Source organism: Hermetia illucens, chromosome 4, assembly GCF_905115235.1.
Source record: "Hermetia illucens chromosome 4, iHerIll2.2.curated.20191125, whole genome shotgun sequence".
Classification (NCBI taxonomy): domain Eukaryota; kingdom Metazoa; phylum Arthropoda; class Insecta; order Diptera; family Stratiomyidae; genus Hermetia; species Hermetia illucens.
The window spans coordinates 11,329,221-11,348,770 of NC_051852.1; the positions used below are offsets into that span (position 1 = coordinate 11,329,221).

At 47.5% G+C, this 19,550-nt stretch overlaps 2 protein-coding genes across 2 annotated transcripts in view; one reads left to right on the forward strand and one right to left on the reverse strand.

Moving 5' to 3' along the window:
• Positions 1-14,479, reverse strand: part of LOC119655820 — a 30,679-nt gene extending 16,200 nt beyond the window's left edge. The window contains exon 1 of the mRNA XM_038061926.1: positions 14,292-14,479. Coding sequence (XP_037917854.1) covers positions 14,292-14,295 — 4 coding nt within the window. The 5' untranslated portion in view covers positions 14,296-14,479. The remainder of the gene's footprint in view (positions 1-14,291) is intronic.
• Positions 14,480-14,528: 49 nt separating this feature from the next.
• Positions 14,529-15,462, forward strand: LOC119655818. The gene is made up of 3 exons (XM_038061923.1): positions 14,529-14,692; positions 15,059-15,182; positions 15,252-15,462. The coding sequence occupies exons 1-3, from the start codon at positions 14,611-14,613 to the stop codon at positions 15,382-15,384; spliced, it is 339 nt and encodes a 112-aa protein (XP_037917851.1). The 5' UTR covers positions 14,529-14,610; the 3' UTR covers positions 15,385-15,462.
• The last annotated feature ends 4,088 nt before the right edge of the window (positions 15,463-19,550 follow it).

Genomic DNA, 19,550 nt, shown 5'->3' on the forward strand with positions numbered 1-19,550 from the left:
CCACCAGTCAGCGCAACTGGTGCTCAGAGGTGGCGGGGTGGAAGACGGGGCAACATTGTCGGCCGAACCAAAACCAAGTGGCCGAGGAGAACCTCCATAGTGGTCGCACCGGGAGACGCAGTATCACATTGGCTTACCGATTGTAATGCGGCAGGCGAAAGGCCCGAGTCTGCACGGGGACTCATCTGAAGTGGCAATAGTCACGAAGCCTTATCAAGGGTATTCTGGTACCATGGGAATCGGGATAGCCCCTGGACTCACATACTTCAGGAGAAGTTGGTTGTTTGCGGTTGGCCCCCCAGTGGGAGCTTCGTGGTTGCGTTCAAGCGTGTCTTAAGAAGACCGTGGGATTAAGTCTACAAGACATGCACTCATGTAAAACCTCGTAGGATTCTCGTGTCCGTGCAACTGAAGTTGAGGAGGCAATAAAAGGAATGAAATTGGGAAAAGCCACAGGACCTGACGACGTCGCATCTGAGCTCTGGAAAGCGAAGAGCTTAGGTTCCAACTCAGCTCAGTGAATTCTTTAATCGGGTTATTCAGGAAGGAAGAACACCATCTGACTGGTAAGAAAGTACCACTGCTCCAATATGGAAAAAGAAAGGTAGTCCAGCAGAATGTTCAAATTACTGTCCAATCCGGTTACTTTTCCATACTATGAAGATTTTTGAACGCATTCTTGACAACCGTATTCGTAAAATCGTTGAAATAAGCCGGATTTGTCAAAAACGGCGGAACTACTGACGTAATAAACGCTCCGTGGTTACTCATGGAGAAACCTCGTGAGAAGCATCGCCCTCTTTGCATTGCATTTCCGGATCTAGAGAAAGCGTTTGACCGTGCGCCACACGAACTCATCTGGTATGGTCTACGTCAATACTTAGTGCCAGAAGAACTGCGTGCGCCGGGTTCAATTGTTCTACTACGATCCGAAAAGTAAAGTTCGAAGTGTGGCGCGTTTATCAAAAGCACTTCGTGCCTCTGTTGGTGTTCATCAAGGAAGCACCTTCTCACCACTCCTCTTTGTTCTTGTTATGGATACCGTCACACGGATATCCAACGTCCAGTGCTCTACACACTGGTTGTAGATGCAGATGATGTTTTCCTAGCATCTGATAGCAAAAATGATCTCGACCAACTTCTCCAAAAATAGAATGATCGCCTCATGAAACACGATCTCAGATGGAATTTAAACAAAACAGAATTTTTGACGACCGATCCCCATGAAAAAGGCATAATTACTGTCAGCGGCAGTGATCCGCTCAGAACTGAGCGATTTAAATACCTTGGGTCAACCCTATCAGCCAATGGAGAACTGTGTTATGAAATTACTTCATGCATTAACGCAAGCTGGATGAAGTGGCGTTCCACAACTGGTGTTCTTTGTGATCGACGTATCAACGGAGGTCTCAAATCGAAAATTTACCGCAATGTTGTCCGTCCTGTCGGTCTCTATGGTTCTGAGTGTTGGCTGACTATGAAAGACAATGAACGGCGTCTTGCGGTAATGGAGACGAAGATGTTTCCTTGGCTATTGGCGTGACATGCTTTAATAACATCCGAAATGAGGATATCCGCGATCGTTATGGAGTTGCACGGGTCGTGGAAAAATTGCGAGAGAGGCGTCTTCGATGGTATGGTCACGCAATTCGTGCTAACAAGAATTCCCTTGCCAAGATTGGTCCGAACATCGTCGTCGATGGTAAACGACCAAAAAGGCAGGCCTAAACAGATAGACAGACAGACAGCCAGACAGACGAACAGACAGACATCTACTGGCCACCGTGGCATCTAATGCTACAAGTGTTTTAGATTTGGAAAAGGAAGCGTTCAAGCGAAGTACCACTCTACGAAGGACACCAGTAACAAAACCGAAGAAGGGTGAATTGAAAGCAGATCGTTGGACAACAAAAACAGCAACAACATCGACCGCATATATTCAAGAGGAGCAGCAACAGGAGGTACTTCAGGACCAGGAAAATGACCCATTCAGAAGAAGTTCATCAACTTTGAGATCTCCGCCAATGCTAAACATCAAAAAAGATAAAACGGAGGGAAAGTCAACGAATGACAAATGTGAAGGACTATTTAAAAGTAGTAATCTGGTTAGGAATCATCATGGAGAGCAGAACCCTGAAGCAGAGGAGTTACCCTTCACACAGCTTGGGGCAAAAATAGTGGAGCTGTCTGAGTTCATCAAGGACAAGCACAACGTCCATCAAGCCATAAAAAATATGGTCAGAATTAGAGCGCTCTACAGCAAATCGCAGCAGGAGGAACAAACTTCCAAGGGCAAGTCCAAATCTGTTGCCCCAACGGTGTCACAAGCGACCCAAGTGACACATAGTCGTGTTGCAATCGGCCTGCCACCAAACAAGAGAGTGCGGGAAGGAGATGTGGATCCTCTGGGAAGTCAACAGGCGCCTAAGAGGAAAAAAGCCATACAAATAGTTCCGAAAAACGGAACTAAAGGCACCGAAGAGAGAAAGCAGGTCCCCCAAGTGCGAACTCCGGCAATCGACTCGGCAAAATCCAAGGGGAATGAAAAAGGTGATTGGACCAAGGTAGTTAGGAAAAAGGCGAATTTGCCCAGAAGCGATTGTAATCTCCAGCAATGGAAATTTGTCTTACGCGGATATGCTGAAAAAGGTCAAAGCTGACCCCGACCTAAAAGATCTAGGTGGAAATGTCAGCAAGATTCGAAGGACCCAAAAGGGTGACCTCATGTTTGAGCTGAAAAAAACCAGCTTGGGGAAAACTGATGGCTTTCGAACTAAGGTTAAGAACTCACTTGGGGAGAATGTCACAGTACGGACCTAAAAACATGAGGTCTGTTTACAGTGCAAGGATCTCGATGAAGTGACATCCAAAGGAGAAATTTGCACTGCCCTGATGGAACAGTTCAAGTTGGAGGAACTTGCCGAAGAATCGATTGTAAGTTTGCGGAAAGCCTATGACAATACTCAAACGGCCACATTGCGGTTACCAGTGGACGCAGAAGTTATTGCCAGCCGGGAAGGTTCGAATCGGATGGGTTGTTTGCCGTCTGAGAGAGCAGATTTATCTGAAGAGGTGCTTCAAGTGCCTCGCGTTTGGCCATTTCGCGAAGGCATGCACCAGCGGCATTGATCGGTCCGATCGATGCAGAAGGTGTGGGGAGAATTTGGCCATATTGCCAAAGCGTGCAATAGGGACCCCAAATGCTTATTATGCGAAGGAAGTGAGGGACGGGATTACCGGCATATAGCCGGAAGTGCTAAATGCTCGGAATTTAGGAAGGCGCTGTCTTTAATGAAAAAATGAAAAGATTTACTTGAGCAGACCATCTATGAATCCGAGGTGGAAATTGCCATCATTAACGAACCCTATAGAAACCGTCACGATGGCGTGTGGGTTATAGATTCGTCTAGTGGAGCGGCGATATGGGCATGCGGTCGACAAGCCACACAATGTACTGGGAATCGGACATACAGCGGCTTTGTGTGGGCGAAAATAAACGGGGTATATGTGTACAGCTGTTACGCCCCACCAAGCCTGACACTGCCCGAATTCGAGGAAATGCTTGACAGTCTTGATCTCGACGCAAGGGGTCGCAGTCCAAGGGTGATTGCTGGTGACTTCAATGTTTGGGCCGGTGAATGGGGTAGCAGAGAGACAAATGCAAGGGGTCGCAGTCTATTAGACGCTTTCGCACAGTTGGATGTAGTTCTGGACACCTTTCAGAAAGGGGAGTCTACCTCAATCGTAGACCTAACTTTTGTCAGCCCTGCACTGGCACGTAGTATGTCTTGGTGCGTTAGCAACCACTACACCCGCAGCGATCACCAGGCAATCTTCTTTGGGCTATGGGTGGAGTCACCGGGCATAAGATCATCATGCCCGAAACTGAGAAAGATGTCAGGCTGGTCCGCTAAAGCTCTGGATGAGCAGGCCTTCATGGAGGTGTGGTTAGACCAATCTAATAAAGCAGGCGCCTCTACGGAAAGAGCTGCCCATGTGGTCCAATGCATCGACTAAGCGTGTGACGCGTCCATGCCGAGGAGGTGCTCATTCCCCAGTAGAATACCGAACTACTGGTGGAATGCTGAACTGGTCAGCCTTCGATCAGCCTGTCACCAAGCCAGAAGAGCGGTTCAAAGACCAGTAGGCAGAATCGACGAAAAAGAGCGCGCCTATAAGGAAGCCCGCAAAACCCTCCAGCTCGCCATCCAACGGAGCAAGAGGGAATGCTTTAAGGAGCTCTGTTTAGAAGCAGACGTAAACCCGTGGGGGAGCGCCTATAGAATCGTGATGGGGCGATTCAGAGGTCGATCATTTCCGCAGATCACGTGTCCTTCACTCTTGTTAAAAATTATCCAGGGGTTATTCCCTCAGCAAGAGGAAGGCATAGACAGCTTCCAGCGACCTCTGATCGCTCGGCAATACCGCCAGTCACCAGTGACGAGCTGCTGGAGATCTGCACTAGGATAGGAGATAATAAAGCTCCTGGTCCGGATGGCGTGCCGAATAAGGCCCTTAAGCTAGCCGTGAAATCGAGACCGGACATGTTCGCTGAGTTGTTCGAAGCGTGCATGTCCGAGGGGATATTTCCTGCATCATGGAAACGACAGAAGTTGGTGCTACTGTCTAAGGCTGGTAAACCTCCAGGTGAGCCAACCTCCTACAGACCTATTTGTCTTTTAGACACTGTGGGCTAAAGGCTAGAGCGAGAAATCTATAATAGATTACTTCCGGTTATTGAGAGCCAGGGAGGTCTCTCAGATCGGCAGTATGGGTTCCGTAAAGCCAGATCAACCATTGATGCCATCAAATTGGTTACTGGCTTGGCCGAAGATGCAATTCACGGAAAGGGTGGTACCAGCAAATATTGCATAGTGGAGACCCTGGATGTGAGAAATGTATTCAATTCGGCTAATTGGAACCTAATACGGGAATCTCTGGCGAAGATTTGTGTTCCCGCTTATCTTGCAGCTATTGTCAACAGCTATTTACAAGAACGGAGGCTTTGGTATGGCACCGATGACGGACCCCAAGAGTACGTTGTCTCCGCGGGTGTCCCACAGGGCTCCGTACTGGGCCCACTGCTGTGGAACATCATGTACAACGATGTTCTTAATCTTCCCCTTCCGGAGGAAGCCACGATGGTGGGCTACGCCGATGATATAGCGCTGGTTGTTGTCGCAAAGCATCTCGAAGATGCTGAGTTATACTCATGCGAAGTGATCAGTGCTGTTAAGGGTTAGCTTGAGAGTCCTGGTCTGACACTTGCGGAGGAAAAAGCGGTCCTTATCACCAAACGCCGTAAAAGAAATTTGGCCCCCTCCCCAAATTGGGAATCATATCATCACTTCTAAGCCTGCGATCAAATACTTGGGAGTGATGATAGATGGGAAGCTTAGCTATAAGGCACACGTGCAGTATGTCTATGACAAAGTATCCACTGCGAGTGTGGCCCTGGTAAGAATGATGTCGAACGTGGGACGGCCACGGCATGCTTCCAGGTTGCTTATAGCTAGGGTAGTGAGTTCGATCCTGCTCTATGCAGCTCCAGTTTGGGGAAAGGCATTGCAGGTTACATTTAACGGTAACAGTTCAGTCTACAGAAGAATAGCCCTAAAAATGTGCTCGGCATTCAGGACTGTCTCAGATGATGCAGCATTCGTCATTTCTGGAATGATGCCCATTGACATCTTGGCAGATGAGATGACGAATATATATAATGCGAAGTCAATCTACCACCCCTACCAGGCAAGGAGTGTCGAAGAGAGAGACAATGGCGGGTTTTAATGCAGAGCTCACAATTTGGCAAGGCCTTAAGAATGTGGTTAATGGGGTGGAGTTGCCCTCCAGAAAAAGTTGCCTCATGAGTGGATTGGGGTGATTCTCCGTTCTTTCGAAGAATCTTTCTAACAGGTTGAGAGCGAACTTTCGAAGAGGTTTAACTTTTGCTCGCCTGTACACTTAGGCGTTGCGGCCGCACTTCTTGGTTTTCCAATTGTACAACAAGCCAACGCAGTGTCTCAAAATTTTGCGCTCGAAGGACTCGCACTTCTTCACAGCTTTGGTCGAGCAAGAGATCCATGTAGGGGCTCCGTAGCAAAGAATCGGTCTTATGAGGACTTTGTATAGGGTCAGTTCAGATTTAGTGCAAAGTCCTACTCTTTTACGAAGAATAGAGTAGATTGTACTTAGTGCACCGCGTGCTCTGCTGAGAGCAAGATTAAGGTGGGGGTCGAATCGTAGGTGTTCATGAAATAGCATTCCCAGGTATTTCATTTGTTGTGAACTGTTTACTACGGTATTCCCGATACGTAGCTTTAAGCGTTTAGCTTTTCTGTGGATAGATCTAGATCCCAAATATCTGGATTTTCTCCGAAGAGTAATAACCTGTGTTTTAGCCTCGTTGATTTTTATCCCCCAGGTCTGGTAGTACTTGCAGAGATTTGTTAAGTATTTCTCTATAGCATTAGCTGCCTTACCGGGTCGGAGGCTCGACGAGAAGATAAGCGTGTCGTCAGCGAACTGTAATAGTTCTGTGCCGCTCTCTGGGATTGGAGCGTCAGCCGTGAAAATGTTGTAGAGTGTAGGTCCTGAAATGGATCCCTGCGGTACTCCAGAAGTGACCGGTAGGAGATCGGAATAATCATTTCTCACGCTGACGTAAAAATGCCTATCTTCGAAGAAACTTACTATAAGTCTGATCACCGGGATAGGGAAATCAAGGCTGATTAATTTGAAGATAAGTCCGTTGACCCACACGGAATCAAATGCCTTTTCGAGGTCTAATGCACACACTACTGTGGGCTTGTTATTGACGTTAAGTTTGCTACTCACTGAACCGTGAAGGTAGCTTAGTGCGTGTTGGGTCCCGTGCTTTGCCCGGAACCCGAATTGATGGTTCGGGATAATGTTTTTCCGATCGCAATGTTGGACTAATCCCACTGTCCATACTTTTTCGAAGAGCTTGCCCAAGTTGGAGAGGAGAGAGACGGGTCTGAAGTTTTGTGGTTCGTGGGAGCCGCCTTTTTTTTAATGGCGATTATCTTTGCTACTTTCCAAGCAGTGGGAAAGTAACCATTATTGATGCAGTTGTTGAAGACTGCAAGAAGGAATTTCATTGAAGTCCTAGGGAGGTTTTTGATGACAATATTAGCTATGTCATCTGGTCCAGTTGATTTTTTGCCGTTAAGGCTTTTAGTGATGGCTGCGAGCTGTGATAAGCTCAAAAAGGTTTTTGGGTCATTTGGTTTGAGGTGAGCGACTTACGGCGCGAGATAGCGGCTTTTACGGCCAGCGTGGCCGAGATGCGGGCGACGTTGGACGCTCAGCGTTCGAGTGCCAGGTCGCGAGCTCGCTCACGGTCTGCCACACGAAAAGGGCGTTCGGGTAGCAGGTCGTCAAGACAGCCTGCGGACACAGGTATTTGCTGGTACCATCGTAACTTCGGAGATAAAGCGACAAGATGTACGCTACCTTGCAAATTCGCGCCTACCGCAAAAAACTAGGTCCGCGGGGGGTCTTGGCGACGGCCACCCAGAACGCAGCGCCACGTCGCCTAACTATTTTCGACCCCCTCAGCAGGCGCAACTACCTCGTCGACACGGGTGCGGAGGTTTCGGTTCTTCCCGTACCCCGGCATCATCGACTATATCCACAACCCCTCAAACTGGCGGCAGCAAATTCCTCCCGCACAATACTTACGGGTACAGGCAAGTGGTCGTGAGTCTTGGCTTGCGTAGGATGTTTCCGTGGCGTTTCATCCTGGCGGATGTCAGCTTCCCCATATTAGGCGCAGACTTCTTGTGTCACTATGGGTTGCTGGTGGACTTGCAAAATAAGTCCCTTATAGACCCCACAACCAACCTAAATTCGTCGGGTCAAATGGTATCTCACGCTGACAATAACCTTTCCGTTCTTTTGGAAGACATCACCGACTCTCGTGTTCGGACACTCCTCCAAAAGTTCAGCCAGATTACTACCGAGTGTAGTCTCTCGAAACCAGTGAAGCACAATGTGCAGCACCACATAAATACTACTGGTTCCCCGATTTTCTCAAAGGTGCGTCCTCTACCACCCCAGAAACTGGCTATCGCGCGGAAAGAATTTGAACAACTTGTTCAACAGGGTATCTGCAGGCCCTCAAACAGCTGTTGGTCTTCCCCTTTACATATGGTCCCTAAGCCAAATGGCGAATGGCGTCCCTGTGGGGATTACAGAAGGCTAAATGCACAGACTGTTCCTGACCGATATCCGATTCCACTCATCCATGACTTTGCGCATCACCTCGCGAATTGCCGCATCTTTTCGACCTTGGATTTAGCCAAGGCATACCACCAAATCCCAGTAGCTCCTGAAGACATTCCAAAGACGGCAATATGCACACCCTTTGGACTCTTCGAGTTCACCCGAATGACTTTCGGATTGTGCAATGCGGCGCAAACCTTTCAAAGGTTCATCCACTCAGTCCTGCGAAACCTTGATTTCTGTTTCGTCTATTTGGATGATGTTTTGGTCGCTTCTTCCACTGAGTCTGAGCACTTAGCCCATCTCGAGTGCATTTTTCAACGTCTCCTTGAGGCCGGTTTAGTCCTAAACGTTGAGAAATGCAAATTCCTTCAACAACAGGTGAGATTCCTCGGCCACTCCATTTGCTCTGAAGGAATACAGCCCGACCCAGACAAGGTGCAAGCAATCAAAAGCTTCCCGCGTCCAAAAACAGTGAGGGAGTTGAGGAGGTTCTTGGGCATGCTAAACTTTTACCGTCGTTTCCTGTCCAAGGCCGCCCAACACCAATCCGTTTTGAACGCGTACTTGTCTGGCCCCAAAACAAAAGACACACGAGAGATTGTGTGGTCTGAAGAGGCTGTCCGCGCGTTCAATCAATTCCGACAGCAACTGGCTGATGCTACACTTTTGGCATTTCCTAGGCAAGATGCACCCCTAGCCGTTTTTGTTGATGCCTCTGACATCGCAGTAGGTGCTGCCCTTCACCAAAAGGTGGATCAAATTTGGCAGCCGTTGAGCTTCTTCTCGAAGCAGTTGAAACCCGCTCAACGGAACTACAGCACCTACGATCGCGAACTGCTCGCCGCGTACTTGTCCATCAAATACTTCCGTTTCTCCCTAGAAAGCAGGCCGTTCACAGTGTTCACGGACCATAAGCCTCTCACTTTTGCTTTGAAACAAAAGCCCGACAAAGCGTCCCCTCGTCAGCATCGACACCTGAGCTTCATAAGCCAGTTTACGTCAGACATCCAGCACGTGTCCGGCAAGGACAACATAGTTGCTGACGCTTTGTCTCGTGTCTCCGAGGTTAACATCCCCGCCTCACTCGATTTCTCGGCTATTGCCAAGGCGCAGGAGGATGACGCAGCACTTCAGAGCCTCAAATCCAACCCCAAATACAAATTTCGGGAGTTGCCCATCTTCAGCTCAAACCTCTCGCTCTGCTGCGAAGACTCGGAAAAGGGACTTCGGCCATACATTCCGGCCACATTTCCCAAGGAAGTGTTCCACGCAGTTCACGACTTGGCGCATCCCGGCATCAGGACAACAAACCGGCTAGTCACCGGAAAATACTTCTGGCCCTCCATGAACAAGGATATCAATTCTTGGGCCAGAGAGTGCATCGCATGCCAGAAGTGTAAAGTCTCCAGGCATGTAAGGAAAGAAGTGGGCTCATTCCCCCGCACTACCAAGCGTTTCCACACGATACACCTCGACATAATAGGGCCTTTGCGAGACTCGCACGGTTACAAGTATTGGCTCACAATCATCGACAGGTTCACGCCTGAGGTAATACCTCTGAAAGACATTACGGCGCAATCTTGTGCCGAAGCCCTCTGCCGAGAGTGGATACCTCGCTTTGGCGTCCCTGCAGTGGTCATCACTGACCAGGGAATGCAATTTGAGTCCACCCTTTTCTCCGAGTTAGGCAAACTCCTGGGTTTTAAACGCCAGCGGACTACTGCATACCACCCGCAATCCAATGGGATGCTAGAACGTTGGCACCGGACGCTGAAAGCCGCCATTATGGCACGCGACGACCCGTCCTGGACTCAAGTCTTGCCTCTCGTCCTACTCGGTCTTCGTACAACCCGCCGAGAGGAATTTGCTGCCAGCCCCGCGGAGCTGGTATACGGGGAGAACCCAAGACTCCCAAGCGATCCGGTCTTCGACAAGAGATCGGGTCTCACAGAGTCGGGGTTGGTGCGTCTGCTGAGGAACAATCTCCGACGCATCAAAGCGCCACCACCCACTCGACACTCGTCCATACCTGCTTGTTCGCCCAAGGAACTGGACACATGCACGCACGTGCTGATCAGGACGGATACCGTCCGGAAGCCGCTGCAGCCTCCATATGAGGGCCCGTACCGCGTTCTCGAGAGGGGAGAGCATTTCTTCCAGCTCGAGATCGGTGGTCACAAAAAGGCGGTCTCTTTGTCCAGGCTGAAACCCGTGTGCGCCCCGAGGCAGCGTCGTGTCCGCTTTGTGGATTAACGGCGAACGAAGTTCGGGGATCCGTCGCCGAAACCCCCTAGATTTCGTCTGGGGGCGGAGTGATGTGGCGCGGCAGGATCTGCAGCATTCGAAATTTATTTCGAATGTTGCGGATGCGGACGGGTAGATGGCGCGAAACTCTCCACTCGCTCATTTTCGGAACGCACCGGGGGAGTGGAGAATTAACGGTGGAAAATGCCGTTGGTTGGGACAGTAAGGACCGCATGGAAATAAGCCGGTCTCTTCTATTGTGATAAAGTTAATCTTTTTGTGTTTTAAATAAACTAATTTTATTTATTGCTAAAAATCCACGAAATTAACACTTTATATTCCGTGTTAGTTCTGTTGCCATTTTTGTGGAAGTTTCGTTTGAGATTTCTGCGCCAGGTTTTTCTGACTTTCAGGTGTTCCATTATCTCGCGCGGCAGTTTATTGAACTGAATCTCATCGATTTGGTGGAGCTTTGTGTTTCTGCGTGTAGCAGAGTTGATGGCATCAGTAGCCAAGATGATGGCCTCATCGATTTCTTTGTCCGTTAGGTTTTGCGAGACAGTGATTTTTTCAGGTTTAGCTGTGGCGCTAATTCTGCCCTGAAATTATCCCAGTTAGTATGGACGAATGATCTTATTGCGCTGGGTACTCGCTTCTGCAGTTGAGAGTTTAGGGAAAGTATAAGTTCAACTGCGAAGCGATCGGATATCCCTGGTAAAGTTTTGCACGTTAACACCTGCAGTGTGAGAGTGACGTCTGCGGACATTAGAAAATAGTCAAATATTGACTGACTTGCAGGCCTTGTGGGTGTGTCTGGCAAGATCATCTCAAGCTGGTTTAATGGACTTTGATTATGGATCCATTTTTCGAGGGCAACTCCATTTCGGTTTTTTGCCAAATCGCCCCAGGAAGTGTGCCGTGAGTTAAAGTCCCCACCAAAAATTAGGTATTTAGATTTAGACTGGAGATCGCTCAAGATTTGTAAGCCTTGGCCCAGTTGTTCAGAGGGAGAGTTACATTTTATGTAGACTGCAGCTATTAAGATGCGTCTATTGTCGTTAGTTTTAACTAAGGCCGCTGCCGTGGAACAGGTCTGCAGGTTTTTGATGGAGACTTCCTCAAATGCATAGTCTTTTCTGACTAAAAGGGCGGAACCGCTGTTGCTGTCGTCCCGGATAATGTTATATCCGGTAAAATTAACGTTGTGCCTGCTTTTTAAATGTGTCTCTGAAACACAGAAGAAGTCTGCTTTCAGGGAATCGACCAACTCTTGTGCGGTGGCACGTTGGGCGTGTGAGACCAAGGACGCGGAGTTAAATGTGACGACTTTTAACTCCATAAACTCATCAAAAGTTGGATAGCGGCTAATTGTCGCTGTTCATTTGTTTGGGCCGAAGCGAGAGTTTCGACCAAGTTTTGGAAGGCCAATTTGTTGCCTTGAGGGACTTGAGGGGCTGTAGCTCTAGGAATAGTGTTCCTAGTTGTTTGGGTAAGAGGAGTTTGGGGGGCTGCAGCTCTAGGGAGAGTATTCCTAGCTGCTTGAGCGTAAGAAACGCCCGGTTTGGCCAAGCTTTGTGACATCTGAGTCACCGCCTGTTTGGCTTTCAAGGTCTCGGCATTTTTTTTCGCCCTGCCAGCTTCCCTTCTGGCAACCATGTCCTTGTATGCCGGGCATCCGCGGTAGTTGGCGGGGTGTCCGGCCTGGCCGCAATTACAGCAAGTTGGTTTGTCTGCGGTGGGATTTGAGCATTCCCCTCGCACATGGGTTTTCGTGCACCTCACGCACCGGTGTACGATGGAGCAATTGATGGCGATATGCCCGAAGTTTTGGCAGTTGTAGCACTGCACTTCTTGAAACGGCTTGACTTTCTCCAGCGAAATTTTCTGATGAAGGATATATTTCACCTTAAATGCTTCGTTTAGATCTTGTTCTGGCTCGAAAGTAGCCATGAACAGCCCCGATTGCGACTTCAATGGAAGCGCCGGGTTCAGGCTGTTGGCTCGTGTGACTAGATTTGAAACACTTTTCAACTTTAGGTGCGGGTACTCTTCGTTGAGTTCGCGCATTATGTCAGCCGGGTCAGTCTCTCTATGAAGACCACGGATGACCAAGGACTGAGTCCTTAAAGCCGGAGGGGTACTGGTCGTGGCATGCAGTCCCTTTTCCTTAATAAGTTTGAAGATCGCTGCATGATCCTCAAGACTTTGAGCAAAAATGAGGGTCCTATCGACCCTCGTATTTTTTAGGGTTGCTTTTAACCCTTTCTCTTTTAATATCCTCAAGAATTGAGGAACATTAATTTTATACCCAGTGATGGGCGGAATTTTTGCCCTTTTTGGGCGGGTAGCCTGGGGGGAGGGTGCCTGAGGGTTTGCCGGAGGGGCATTAACTCTACTTACACTTACCTTTTCTTTGTTTCTCTTTTTCCTCCGCTGGACGAAGTTGAACTCGTCGCCTTCCTCTTCTTGGATGACGACGCACATCTCTCCATCTTGATGATGTTGTTGATCCTTCTGTTGTTGCTCCTTCAGTTGTTGCTCGTGTTGTTGTTGTTCATGTTGATGTTGTTCACGATGATGTTGTCGTTGCTGCTGCTCCGACGTTGCGATTGGCATCCTCCCTTCGAGGGATGCCAAGCGATCCTCTAGCCGCTTTATAATTTTTAGCTGACAGTGCAGCTGCTGGACCATCACAGCCTTTTCTTGTTTTAGCCCCTCGATTTTTTCGAGGAGGGTCGCGTTCATTGCTTGCAGCTCTGGGGAGCTGCCTTCTTCTTCCGATGACATCTCCTCGGGGTGTATCATCTTACACCTCTTGGCGGACATCCTGTCCCCAAGCCCGTATTTGCTGTTGTGCGCAGCAGCTCTGGAATGTAACAATATTTTTTTAATTTAATGTTCTTATAATAGTTACCCTTTTTCGGACGTGAATGGCACCACTGTCCAGAACGTATACTTCCTTCTGGATTCTTATCTAGCTCTGCTTTTAATGACCGTTCACTTCGAGAGCTCGGAGCGAACTTGTGTGAGGAGAGACGGCACGGTGAGATTAATTATAATCTTACTCAGTTTCTCACGGGGCATGGAGGATATCGCCAGTACCTGTTCAGGTTTAAACTGGATACCTCATCCGACTGTCCAAACTGCGATGGAGTCCCAGAGGACCCAGAGCATGTATTCTTCCACTGTCCAAGGTTTGTGGAGGAAAGGCAGAACCTAGAGGAGACTCTAGGAGAGGTGCTTGTACCAGAGAATCTGGTGCGAAGAATGCTAACATGTCGGGAAGACTGGGATTCGATCAACTCCATGGTCGTATCTATCCAGAGCAAACTGTGAAAGGCAGAGGAGATCAGAAAAGCGCGGTTACGTACGCCGCGTAGAGACGAATGGGGACCAATCTAAAATGAGCTGACTCCGCCCCGTGATGTAATACCGTACGGTGGTTTCACGGGGCTTGGGGGGAGTCGGGGGTGGTTTTAGTGGTTAAGAATCCCACACGCTGGCGGGTTCAGGCCAGTGTCTTTTGAAGATTTCCACCTCCTCAAAAAAAAAAGACAGACATCGACTCAATTCTAATAAGGTTTTGTTTGACACAAAACCTTTAAAAAATTTTTATTTATATTCAATAAAGATAATCAGGTCAATGCCGAAATTTGCTTCCAAAGTTCTCTTGACCTCCCAATATGTTCTCAAGAATTAACTTTATCTGCTACAACGGCAGCTGTTTGTTGTTATATTAACACATTGATTATATCAGGTTACTCCTGAAATATTACGAATAAATATGACTTCACTCTTACCCATAGAAACAGAGGGAGAGGCATCGAACTGACATCACAAAGTTATATAACCAGATTGAAGATTTTCATGCCACAAAGCGACAAGTACATGGGCAAGTATTGCACAGAAATAACTACTAAATAAATTAAAACAGAAAAAAATAAAAAAAAAATCTGAGATCTGAGAAATACACAACGAATCTATACAAATAAAGCTCTGTTTAGTAGAACCATTCTTAATCGTGTATATAAAAGCTTGGAAGCGGTTTTCCCAGCCATTAAACGATAACATTCGCTCTGAGATAATCGTGAAGTTGCAAATTGAAAATAATTAACGAAAATGCAAGTGTTGTGGGTGATAATGAGTCTAATCATTGCAGTGAATGCATATGAATCATATCTGCCCAATTCAAGATACCCAGGTAAGTTCCGTTTTCGTGGGAAAATTAGTTAAAGCCCAAAATAGATAGTGAGTTTTATGACGGGTTTTATGGAAGTTGTTTGAGTAAATACAATGAAAATAAAATGTTTTGTTTTTTTTTTCTTGATTTATTTTGTTTATTATTGATTGTTGTTAGTATACTTGGAGCCAGATAGACATACTTCGTATATTTAGATTGAATTGATTATCTTTTTCTCTCTACATGAAATTAAGCTTTTTCTATTTTATGTAATTAAATTGATTTTTTTTTTTAAATAAATACTGAGATCTGCATTTACTATAGATTCTAGATAATTAGCCTTTTTTATAAAATAATCTAATTTTTTTTTTCAAAATCCATTCAAAGGTGTTGACGACAAATGCTATCTGAAGGAAACAAAAGAGTTTATTGATTTTGGAAACGTTCATACCCCAGTCGGTATTTGCCAAAAATTCACATGTCGTGATGACTTTGTTATCCGTGTTGATCAGTAAGTTTATTTCCAATTTATCTATTCCACTAATTAAATTTGGATTTAAAATCTATTTACAAATTACAGTTGCTCCAGATATATGGTACCAGAAGGTTGCGAAGTAATACCAACCGATTTAACGCAACCTTTCCCAGAATGTTGTGTCAAACTTAAGTGTGTAGACCATGAAGGGAATACGGTGATAAGGAATACAGCCTAGAGGATGGGTTGTTTGAAATGGTATACAACAAAGGTGACTTTCATGGATATGTTGCAATAAATGTATTGTTGTCGTTGTGCCGTTTGTTTGTCTGCTTGATACTGTCAAATGTAAATAGGACCGATTTTTCTAAGCAGGCGTGTTACGCCCCTGCTTTTCCAACACCACATCATCTGCATTCCTGAAACTTGGCTGGATGATCAGATTTTGGATTCCAAACCCCACGAAAGCTACTCCCTCTTTGAATGCGACTGAGATTTAGAGGCTCTGGTTAGGGCGACTGGCGGAAACCTCATGCCTCCTTTCCGTCTTATGTCCACATTTTCTTCCCCCTCTTCCTCTTGCTTCGGTACTACCTTACCCTAACCGTTGTCCAACGTAAGTCCACTTATTATTTCCAGTGAACCTTTACCGTGATTTAGTCCCTCTCATTATCCAATTTGGTTCACTAGTGAGATCCATTGAAACCTTGTTTGAAACTTACAGCGAGAAAAAAAATATAAGTCTTAGAGGAATCACGCTGATTTTACTCAGTTTAAAACTCTGGAGCTTCAGTATAATTAACTTCAAGAAGGAGGCTCTGATATGCAGAAGCTTCACGGCCTTCTGGTCTCACATCTGCTGAACCTACAACTCCACCCAGTATTCTGCAATTTTCATCAAGTTTACAGATTCCTTTTTATCAATATATAAATCCTCTGCTGCTTTCTATTTGCTCCTGCCTGCCTCCTGCCACTCCCCCTCTTCTGCAATATGAGGGTTCAGCTTACAGAGTGTCTGGCTTCGTTTTTCTCCCCATCGCAATATTCTAGGGTAGGGAGGTGAATTGCATTTAGGCACGAAGGTTAGACTCCTCTCTCAGACAGACTAGTGGTTAAAATAGCCACCGTTTATTTCTTCAGGCCAAGCCTATTCAGCGTAGAAACACACTTGATTCAGTGATTGTCAGCTAACCTGGTGTCGCTCCTATCTATCTCGCCTTAAGAATACCTTGAGTGTAATGTGCCACTCTGCCTCATGTGTCCTCACGTCCGGAAATAGTTGAAAACTTCTTTCATCGAAAAATCCTTGAAATTAATGCACGTGACTGAAAATACTGGCAACCGCTGAGAAGCTGGGTTAAATAATAGTCAACTTCACCGTATTTTCGATTGAAACACGGCCGCATGGTGTTTTAAAAGATTAATGATCATTTACGAAATGTTAGATAATTTCTTTATTAATCTTGAAAATATTGAAATCTATTTTATAGTTTTGTGAAAATTTAAATAATCCAAAATTGTCTCGTAACCGATTCACTTTTTTAGGTGTCTACACCGCCGCGGTTGGAACAGAAGAGACCGGCTTATTTCCATGCGGTCCTTACTGTCACAACCAACGGCATTTTTCCACCGTTAATTCTCCACTCTCTTGGTGCGTTCTAAAATGAGTGAGTGGAGAGTTCCGCGCCATCTACTTGTCCGCATTCTCAACATTCGAAATAAATTTCGAATGCTGCGGATCCTGCTGCGCCACATCACTCCACCCCCAAATGAAACCTAGGGGGTTTCGGCGACTGATCTCGGAACTCCGCTCACCGTTAATCCACAAAGCGGACACGACGCTGCCTCGGGGCGCACACGGGTTTCAGTCTGGACAAAGAGGACCGCCTTTTTGTGTCCACCGATCTCGAGCTGGAAGAAATGTTCTCCTCGCTCGAGAACGCGGTACGGGCCCTCATATGGAGGCTGCAGCGGCTTCCGGACGGCATCCGTCCTGACCAGAACGTGCGTGCAAGTGTCCAGTTCCTTGGGCGAACAGGCAGGTGTGGACGAGTGTCGAGTGGGTGGCGCTTTGATGCGTCGGAGATTGTCCCTTAGCAGACGCACCAACCCCGACTCTGTGAGACCCGATCTCTTGTCGAAGACCGGATCGCTTGGGAGTTTTAGGTTCTCCCCGTATACCAGTTCCTCGGGGTTGGCAGCAAATACCCCTCGGCGGGTTGTTTGTAGGGCGAGAGGCAAGACTTGAGTCCAGGACGGATCGTCGCGTGCCATAATGGCGACTTTCAGCGTCTGGTACCAACGTTCTAGCATCCCATTGGATTGCGGGTGGTATGCAGTAGTCCGCTGGCGTTTAAAACCCAGTAGTTTGCCTAACTCCGAGGAAAGGGTGGATTCAAATTGCATACCCTGCTCAGTGATGACCACTGCAGGGACGCCAAAGCGAGATATCCACTCTCGGCAGAGGGCTTCGGCGCAAGATTGCGCCGTAATGTCTTTCAGAGGTATTGCCTCAGACCACCACGTGAACCTGTCGATGATTGTGAGCCAACACTTGTAACCGTGCAAGTCTCGCAAAGGCCCTACTATGTCGAGGTGTATTCCCCCGCACTACCAAGCGGGTGTTGCGGGGGAATGAGCCCACTTCTTTCCTTACATGCCTGGAGATGCGATGCACTCTCTGGCCCAGGAATTGATATCCTTGTTCATGGAGGGCCAGAAGTATTTTCCGGTGACTAACCGATTTGTTGTGCTGATGCCGGGATGCGCCAAGTCGTGAACTGCGTGGAACACATCCTTGCGAAATGTGGCAGGAATGTATGGCCGAGGTCCCTTTTCCGAGTCTTCGCAGCAGAGCGAGAGGTTTGAGCCGAAGATGGGCAACTCCCGAAATTTGTATTTGGGGTTGGATATATAATAATAGCCGAGAAATCGAGTGAGCCGGGAATGTTAACCTCGGAGACACGAGACAAAGCGTCAGCAACTATGTTGTCCTTGCCGGACACGTGCTGGATATCTGACGTAAACTGGCTTATAAAGCTCAGGTGTCGAAGCTGACGAGGGGTCGCTTTGTCGGGCTTTTGTTTCAAAGCATAAGTGAGAGGCTTATGGTCCGTGAACACTGTGAACGTCCTGCCTTCTAGGGAGAAACGGAAGTATTTGATGCTCAAGTACGCGGTGAGCAGTTCGCGATCGTAGGTACTGTAGTTCCGTTGAGCGGGATTCAACTGTTTCGAGAAGAAGCTCAACGGCTGCCAAATTTGATCCACCTTTTGGTGAAGGGCAGCACCTACTGCGATGTCAGAGGCATCAACAAAAACGGCTAGGGGTGCATCTTGCAGAGGAAATGCCAAGAGTGTAGCATCAGCCAGTTGTTGTCGGGATTTATCGAACGCGCGGACAGCCTCTTCAGACCACACAATCTCTCGTGTGTCTTTTGTTTTGGGGCCAGACAAGTACGCGTTCAAAACGGACTGGTGATGAGCGGCCTTGGGCAGGAAACGACGATAGAAGTTTAGCATGCCCAAGAACCTCCTCAACTCCCTCACTGTCTTCGGACGCGTGAAGCTTGTAATTGCTTGCACCTTGTCTGGGTCGGGCTATATTCCTTCAGGGAAAATGGAGTGGCCGAGGAATCTCACCTGTTTTTGAAGGAATTTGCATTTCTCAACGTTTAGGATTAAACCGGCCTCAAGGAGACGTTGAAAAATGTACTCGAGATGGGCTAAGTGCTCAGACTCAGTGGAAGAAGCGACCAAAACATCATCCAAATATACGAAACAGAAGTCGAGATTTCGCAGGACCGAGTGGATGGACCTTTGAAAGGTTTGCGCCGCATTGCACAATCCGAAAGTCATTCGGGTGAACTCGAAGAGTCCAAAGGGTGTGCATATTGCCGTCTTTGGAATGTCTTCAGGAGCTATTGGGATTTGGTGGTAAGCCTTGGTTAAGTCCAAGGTCGAAAAGATGCGGCAATTCGCGAGGTGATGCGCAAAGTCGTGGATGAGTGGAATTGGATATCGGTCAGGAACAGTCTGTGCATTTAGCCTTCTCTAATCTCCACAGGGGCGCCATTCGCCATTTGGCTTAGGGGCCATATGCAATGGGGAAGACTAACAGCTGTTTGAGGGCCTGCAGATACCCTGTTGAACAAGTTGTTCAAATTCTTTCCGCGTAATAGCCAGTTTCTGGGGTGGTAGAGGACGCACCTTCGAGAAGATCGGGGAACCAGTAGTGTTAATGTGGTGCTGCACATTGTGCTTCACTGGTTTTGGGAGACTACACTCGGTAGTAATCTGGCTGAACTTTTGGAGAAGTGTCCGAACACGAGAGTCGGTGATGTCCTACAAAAGAACGGAGGGGTTTCTGTCAGCGTGAGATACCATTTGGCTCGACGAATTAAGG